Source organism: Buceros rhinoceros, unplaced genomic scaffold (assembly GCF_000710305.1).
Source record: "Buceros rhinoceros silvestris isolate BGI_N320 unplaced genomic scaffold, ASM71030v1 scaffold37926, whole genome shotgun sequence".
NCBI lineage: Eukaryota > Metazoa > Chordata > Aves > Bucerotiformes > Bucerotidae > Buceros > Buceros rhinoceros.
Window position 1 is genome coordinate 16,326 of NW_010419970.1, and position 8,433 is coordinate 24,758.

The window sequence follows — 8,433 nt, forward strand, 5'->3', positions numbered from 1 at the left end:
GGAATAGCTGATGTGATAAGCTGTTCCTTCTGCCCTGTGGAGCAACACCAGCGCATAATACGCACGCAGAAGGTTAGCACGCTGTACCTTTGTGTTTAAAGGTCCAGTTAGATTTCCACTGAATGTAAGGTACCTGGGAGCCGATAAATTGTAAGAGGGTAGCAGTACTACGGTTAAATAGTTGAGTGATTTTTCTCCTTCCCCACGTACAAAACAGACAGAAATCATGCTGGCATTTTAATCAACATTTTACGCCACTATCTGTAGGGGTCAAACCACAAACGGTTGCTGAAACTCCTCCTTCACTGCTCTTTGAGCAGTCTTCTTTACCATACTGAAGTAAACAACCCCCTCCAGAAACAGACAGCCCAGAAGCTACATTATTTGTTCCCTCCCTCTTCCTAAGTAAGAAACAGATCAGTGGACATTCTCTCTTTGTGAGGATTATAGCTCCACAAAACTCAGTTACTGAGGTTAACAACTCTCTCACAGAAGCTGCAGTAAGTAACAATGACAAGTCCTGGCTTTAGGCTACAGTCACCCACTTCTGGTGTAAGCGAATCTCCATTACGGGCTGCCCAAAACAGGCCAGTGACTCCAACGCAAACATGCTACACTAGATAGAACAAGCCTGGCCACGTGAGCGACTTTGTCTCTCCTCACCAAAGCAGCTCTGCGCATCACGCTCAGCTATTACAACTGGTTTTCACCTTGGTTCAAAACCACTGATGTAGAGTTATTACAAGGATTAGATGTTGCCTGAGCTAAATTAAGCTTGACCATCAGAGAAAGATCCACAAGCTGTATCTTCTCAGCTGTTCACATTTCCATGTGCTTTCTACTTTAATACAAAGTGGAAAAAAATTATTCATTTTTAGAGAAATGGCAAAGCAAAGACCGTGATGAGTGTAAATATTCCATGGTTAAAGACATTACTGAATTTGAGCATTCTGTGCACTACCCACTGGGGTTGCTTGGCTCTAATTATACTTTCAAAGCCACACACGGACTCGGGAGATACACTGAGATCACTTCCATCATTGAGACAGATGCTGGTAATAAAGAATTCTCTTGGGAAAAAAAGCATGACTTTGTTACTAAGTGAGGCTAAGGCCAGCTCTCAATAACCAAGGCCAGCTCTTCTCAGTCACTGTTAGCTTTGTTATTAGGAAAAAAACCCAAACCAAATCAAAACAAAAACAAACAACAAAAACTCCCACTGTTTTCTCTGCACTTCCTGTAACAAATCAAAGATTTTGGAAACAGTTTGAAGTACACCGAAACGTAGCAGGGAAATCCGTGTAAAAAGGAAAAAGCTAAGACCACTCACTCTGCTATTAGAAGTAATAAAAAAATTCCCAAAATAGTGACTGTATCAGTCAATTACAATCACAGTGATGGTGACCAAGTATCAGATGCCAAAACTGTTTCAACAAAACATTCCATATACATCAAACACATGACAGGAGAGATTTCTGCAATAAGAAATAGTAACAGAGGTGTTGGTTAGTGCTCAATAATTAAACTTACATCTTGCATCAAAAGCAAAGATAGATTTGCTTTGTGTTGTTGCAGGAAAAAACTATCCAAGGTTATTCTTCCAAACTGAAAGAACTAATTCAGATTATAGATTGATCTAAGAAGAGGGTTGAGGTTCATGTCTGAGAAAGACCAATACTGAACAACTTCTATGGATAGAAAAAACATTCCTGGTATGAAGATACTGTCTGATGTACAGGAAGGGTAAATTTCCTAGCTGCAATCACATCCCTCTGCTTACCAGGCAGTCCACCTAGCTGGATGACGCGACTTTTTATCACATATTTCCAAGTTCCTCCCCTACAAAGATACCTCTGTTATCTCTGCTTTTTGTTTTCATTACCTAAATAAATATTTACTAGTTACACTGTCAGAACCATGATTATGTGCCAGGCCCCAAGGTCTCATTACCACTGGTAAAACATTGCATTTGGTGTCATTTTAGGCCTCACTCAGGAAAAAAGGTTTCGCCTGTCTCAGTGAGCAGAGCTGATCCCCCACACACAGAGGACAGAAGAGGCAGGAACCTGTGGCTGGAAAGGAGGATGCATAAGCCACTGATGAAAGATCTAGCTTGGCTTTAAGTCATGAAACCACCAGGGGGAAAAAAAAAGCTAAGAAACATGAGGAAACAACTAGGTAGTGGTATTTAAGCATATACAGCAGAAAATTCCTCTAGGTGAAATAGACCAACCTAAAATGCAGACAAATGTCACAGTCTTGCTGTAAAATTCATTTCCACAGCCTAAGCCTGATCCATTCATCTTTAGTTCCCGTTTTGCATCAACCAGGCATTAACTAGGGCTTCTAGGAACCCTTCAGGCATAGCTCCCCACAGAAAACAGCTATCTCCACAGTTTCCACAACTTCAGTAAGCCTTGCTTCTTTTTCTTGTCAGAAGTAAAGCCCTTACAATTTTAAAGATAATGCCCAGCGCCTTCCTCAGAGGCCACCATGATCCATCAGCAACAAACTGCCTGTCTTCCCAACGAAGAGGCTGTCAAACAGGCATGTGAACAAAATGCTCTTCCTATTTCTCATGGATACTGAAAGACTTAAGTCTCGATTTCCTGTGAAGATCAGTTCATCAGACCATGCATCTCGTATCCATACAAGATGTCCCATCTCTGCAGGAAACAAAGCAAAGCCAGACAAAAGCTGGAGAAAGTTGAGGCCAGAAATGAGCACAGCTCGCAGTCACTGAGACAGCTGAGAAACCAGAACGGCAGGTGGGAAGGCTGGCAAACATTGTGTGGAAGGCAGAGCCCCCTCCCTAAGGTGAAAGGACAGTTATGAAGGAAAGGAGGAGACTTCCTTACCCAGAAACATCCCTCTAAGGTTTGCCTCTGTTAAGCATTACCTAAGTCCCTGGACGCTGCAGAGAGCAGGACACTGTCTCGGGACGCTTCAGCGCCATTCTCACACCACCCCACAGGAACCCACTTTCACAACGGGCAGTGTCACGGAACACTTCCGGACAAGCTCTGTGACACTTCCTACCCTCAGCCCAGACCTGACGTGTAACAGTGACACTGCCCAGAAGGCACAAACGTCAACAGCTCTCTACAGCCCAGGTGGCTACACATTTAGTTAATAGATTCATGACTATGGTACCACCTTTCATACGGACTGAAATTCTAGCACTGTGCACCCACCACCACTGCCAGTGTTCGCCAGTACAACTGGAAAAGGCTCCTGCAGGCTTGTACAAGAATTTCTTTCCAGCAAGACAGAGCTACCCACCCAAATCACAAGTCCTGAAGCACGTTGTGAAAAGCTTCATTGCTGCCAGCTTCCTGGTGCCTGGGAACTACACCACTAGCTCAGTGGGCCAGTCCTTCCTTCTCTTGGCCTGTTTTCCCTCAGTTTAAGAGTTTCCATTCCTGGTTGTCTCTTGCTGACACGTCCCTTGCCACAAGACCCAGCAGTTATTTGACCTGCTGCATATTCCCAGGAAGTCAAGCTAGCCTTCACTTCCTCACAGTTTCCAAGGCGCGTTTCCACCGCTCTGGCGTGCCATTAGAGTGAGCTGCTACAAACACTCTTGCAAATGGTCACACCAGGATCCTCCTCGAATCAGGCAAAACTGCTCACAGGTTTCTTACAAAGTTTATTGAAGTAAACAGTCAAGCATGTAGTTTGCCATTACTTGAATAAAAGCAACATTTGGCTACATAAACCCATATGTGAGGAGGGATATATTTTGGAAACATTTTTCAGAGAATAAATTTTTCAAGTATTCATTTTTGATCAACAGCTCAGACACAGAAAGAAACTGAATCTGCCAGAAAGTCTGATGCCTTCAAAGAGTGACAGCATTAAATGCGCGGGAAGACTGTATAAAGTACTCCCAAACCACACAAGCTCCCGCCCTTGGGAGAAGGGGAAAGAGAAGAGAATCTCCGAATACCTCCGCAGGGACTGACTACTTTATAGCACAGTGCCTTCTAGCTCTTCTAGACTTCCAGGCTAACTGGTACAACTGAGGAGTTTTTAAACAAACATCCCTACAACGCATGCACCTTCAGCTAACTTTTCTAAACTCTCCCCCATCCCCTTGTCATAAATTTTGAAAAAGAAAAACTAGTACTATTTCAATATTCTAGCAATAAGTTGTATTATAGACCTCAAAAGGGTTCTTTTTTTATTCTAGGATATTGAAATTTGCCAAATTGACTCTAGAGAGTCCTCCTGTTTTTAGGCTCCCTTTCAGCTGTGGCTAGAGAAACTCGAGTCCCCGCAGACTACACACGTACAGACCAACTGATACTATCTAGCAGGAAGTAACTTTAAATACACATATATGATAACGAAGTACTGCACTCATTCTGCACAGGCGTGCCAAACTTCTCCAGCACAGCTGCTACAACCAACAAGCCCATCTGCATCTTTTTTTTCTCTAGTGCCACATGCCTGACCTGTTGTTCCCTGTACGTACCCTTTGGAGAAGTTGAGCAACAGAGGTGTAAACCTAAGATAAATATTTGAAAGACTGAGGGAATGTTGGAGCTAGGCAGATAGTCACAGCACTGCAGCTATGAAAAACCTGCTCCCCCTTTCTGCAAGTCTTCTCTCACTCCACTGCCTTGGCGCAGGACACAACTGCACCCTTTGAGCTGCTTCCAGCAACAGCCTTTCCAGCATCCTCTAAGTGGCTTCTAGCTTCGCAGTGATTCTGAGAACGACCTGGTTGAGAAGTCCACACACGCGCCATTGGCAGGGCTTTATACAGCTGGACCTGAAGTGCCTTTGCTGCAGCTACCCTCAACAATGGCAGAAAGGGTCTAAATCCGTCACCAGACCAGACATACCCAAGCTTGGTGAAGGAGCTTTTGCAGTAGATAAGAGGAGCCTCCTTTCCTAAGTGCTGTGCAAAGAGTCTCTGATAAACAGGTGCTGGCTCTGCTGTGAGATCCTGTACTTTGACTTCTGCTGAATGCGAGCTACAACGAGCATTAGGCCTGTATTAATGACAAGCTTTTCTCAAGAAATCACAGACTCAGGAGGACATGAACAGGACAGACTCTTCAAAGATGCTGTTTGAAAACCCTGGTTTTGTAAATGACTTCTCTTGCCAGAGGGATAGTAAGTTAATCCTTTTACCTGCCCATACCCGTCAGCAACTAACAGCTCATTGCAAATACACTGAACTAATAAAATGCATCTACAGGTTCTAAAGGCATCAGCCAGCACTGGAAAAGATCAGTCAGTGGCATCAGTCACCGCTACCTGCCTAGTGTGTTATTTTTCTCCTAAGAAAGCAAGGTACCATTTGTCACCAGCCCTAATCGGTAGTTACTGCTCAGAGACACAGAGGCACGATAACCCAGTGACACTCCACATAGAGCAGACAGCTGAAACAAGAGTCCTGCAGAGCTCCTCGCAAACCCTGAGAGTGAAAATACCCGACACAGACAGTGTGACATTATATTCGTGGGCGTGTGCAAAGTGTACAGCTTGAACACGTTCGGAGCAAGGGAGCTAGTTCCCGTCTTGCTGCCCTCTTCTCACAAAGTACAATTACAAGGCTTTCCTTGAAAACTCCTAACAAGCAGCAGAGGTCTGCTGGTCACAACCTGCCTCCCTCCTTCAGGTCTTTCAGGGGACGTGTTTGCCTACAGACCTCAGTACCAAGTAGGCTTGAATTTCTCTCCTACAAGAAGCAGTACACATAAAGTGCCAGGAACTAGTGTATGGCTTTGCAGTGGGGTTTAACACCCCTTTGTCACATGAGGATGGCCCCTGCTCATTTAGACACCTCCTCCCCTCCTGCCGGCTCATCTAGAAAAGGTCTTTCTCGCAGAGAATACATCCATTAAAAAAGGCAACAATTTCAGATTCCGTGTCAGAGTGTAGTCCCTCCAAACCCAGCCTGTCACTCGACAGAGGACAGCCCCACAGCACAGCCCTGGGACCAGCCATGTCTCTGTGACATGCAGGCAGGAAAGCAGGAGGGCTGCTGTGACCGTGGAAGCCTTTACCAGCCTGAGGCCCCTCGGGCATATCCAAACAGCAGGGGCCTCCCTCTGCCAGGTGGTTTCAACTACACTTCTCCATTCAAAAGGCCTAATAACCATCAGCTTCGAGAGGAGAGGGAGGTTCACCATCTCAAAAGATACTGCATTTTCAAATCCAATTCAGGAACCAAAGTAAAAACATGCTGCTCAGTGTTCAGTTTCTCATTTGAGCAGTTTGACTGTTACGGAACATAAAAGGGCCTCCTAGGTTAAAAATAGCACACCTTTTACACCCTTCGTACACAACAAATTTCTTTGCTGCTCACTCTTGTCAGATTTTCACTCTCAGGCTGATGTTCTCAGAACTAATCAATACTCACAAAAAAGCAGTTACAGAAAATTTATTACTTGAGGATTTCCTGAGATGGAAAGGAATAAAAAAAAAACCAAACCTCAAACCACAAAAACTCAACCCCTCCAAAAAATCTCCCCTCCTTAGAAGAAACCTTCTCAAATTATTGGCCCTTAAAAAAGGGTAACTGCATATACAAAGTCATTTATCAAAACGAACTGCCAGAGGAGGGAAAGAAGTCCACGTGTGGGTAACAATTCACAAATTTAGCAATCTGCATATTAAAAATCAAACCACGGGAGGGTTGGACGCTGAATGGAAACCAGCTATCCTCACCCAGATCCCTCTACGTAGCTAAGCCATCCAGCTCACAAACCAGGCACAGTGTTTCAGCAGGTGCTTACGGAGCATCACGGTAATGACCCGTTAACTCCACCTATAATTAACACCTGCAGATAAGCCTTTATAGATTAAAAGCTACACAGAGTATTAACCGGTCCACGTGTAATTTCGACAGGTAAATCTTTTCAGGAACACACACACACACACAGTGTGTTGCAGGAAGATGTGAACATCTGCTGTCAGTGCTTGTAGTCTGCCAAGAACAACAGTTCTACGCAGCGCTGTTCAACACAACAAACCACGCTGAAGCGCTGCCTCTACGACAACAGCGCCATAGGTTCCCGTTTCCTAGCTGGTTCAGAGAACGGACAGGTGAACTCAGCCCGAAGCGCAGGCACGGATGGTACCTAGCTACAAAAGACAATTTAAAAATGCCTTTTGTTGTCCTAGTTGCAAGCAAAGAAACAGGAAAAACAGTTAGCACACTTAACCTATGAAGAAAACAAGTCCAAAGCGCAGTTTTTGTAAAGGGACGTGTTTCGCTGTTGTGTACAGCGACTGATTTAGGCCATCGTGCAGAGTCACTCACTCTTTTCTACCACGTGGCAAATACCCCCATGCGTCAGCTTGTGCAATAGTGTGGTGTCATCTGAACAAACTTACCTTCCCAGCTCTTCCCCAATTTCATAAACGTCCTCCACCTTCTGTTGCTTGAACAAAGCCATACTTGGACTCTTCATTGATGCACGAGGATGCTGCAACTAGAATATTAAGAAAGAATGACATTGGTTACAGTCTTCCAGCAGACAAATCAGTAAAGCATGTTTGTGGTATAGTCACAACTTTGGATCCACCGCAGCTCTTTCAGGGACAAGGTCACCACTGATCAATCAAAAGGATTAATTTAGCTGCCTCAGCCAGTGAGGGTCTGAATCCGGGAAGGGGTGAGCACCTCTACGTGAAGAGAGTTCTTGTCCCTCACTGAAGCACCTGAGCACATCCTCAACCAGAAGCACGGAACACATTGTGAAACATAAATGCAACAGAAGTAAAGCAACTAATTAATAATTTGACCAGCTTAAGGGCAGTAAAGCATCCTCACTACACTAGAGAGAGCTAGCAGGACAATCAGCATCGCAGGCTTCTTCACTGAAGAGCCAGCAGGCGGACTGCGGACCACGAACCAAGGAGGCCAGACGGCAGAGCTTCCTTTTTCTCCTGCCAGGCCGCGTTTCTGAAGCACAGGGGCAGGACAGCAGAGGGAAATCTGAACTGCGGCTGCTAAAAGGCACTGTGATTCCACCTGCAGAGTCTTCAGTACAGTATCTTCCGTCACACACTAGACGTTTCAAATGAGAAAAACACGAGCGGCGTTTGTTGCACGCGTTACTCTGTGTAGCTGTGAATTTTATTTCCTGAAAACAGTCTTTTAAGTTGATAAGCTCAGAGGTCTGGACAGACAAGCCTCACGTGGGTGCATGTGAGCACCTGGGAGCGCCTTATCCTGTGCTGCTTTTGGAAGAGAAGATCGGAGATCACATTATTCCTCAGGATACACCCCCACAGCAAAGTCAGTCACGTTAAAGGCACAGGGTTTAACGCAGTAAAAGACAGTTTACGACACGGCTGCGGCACCTGAGCAGACGAACACTAGTGTTACCCCAGTGGCCCAAACAACGTTCAATGACGAGATCAGAACGTGTGATCGAACGGCTGCGGGGCCTCCAGCTCCCAACGAGCTCC

General features: G+C 45.2%; 1 protein-coding gene across 1 annotated transcript in view; it reads right to left on the reverse strand.

Annotated features, from left to right (window-relative positions):
* The window catches only part of LOC104496067 (death-associated protein kinase 2-like), a gene marked incomplete at both ends in the record, with an annotated part of 21,872 nt that extends 13,948 nt beyond the window's left edge, over nucleotides 1-7,924 (reverse strand). Inside the window, 2 exons of the mRNA XM_010139136.1 lie at nucleotides 7,354-7,451; nucleotides 7,793-7,924. Coding sequence (XP_010137438.1) covers nucleotides 7,354-7,451; nucleotides 7,793-7,924 — 230 coding nt within the window. The remainder of the gene's footprint in view (nucleotides 1-7,353; nucleotides 7,452-7,792) is intronic.
* Nucleotides 7,925-8,433: the final 509 nt, after the last annotated feature.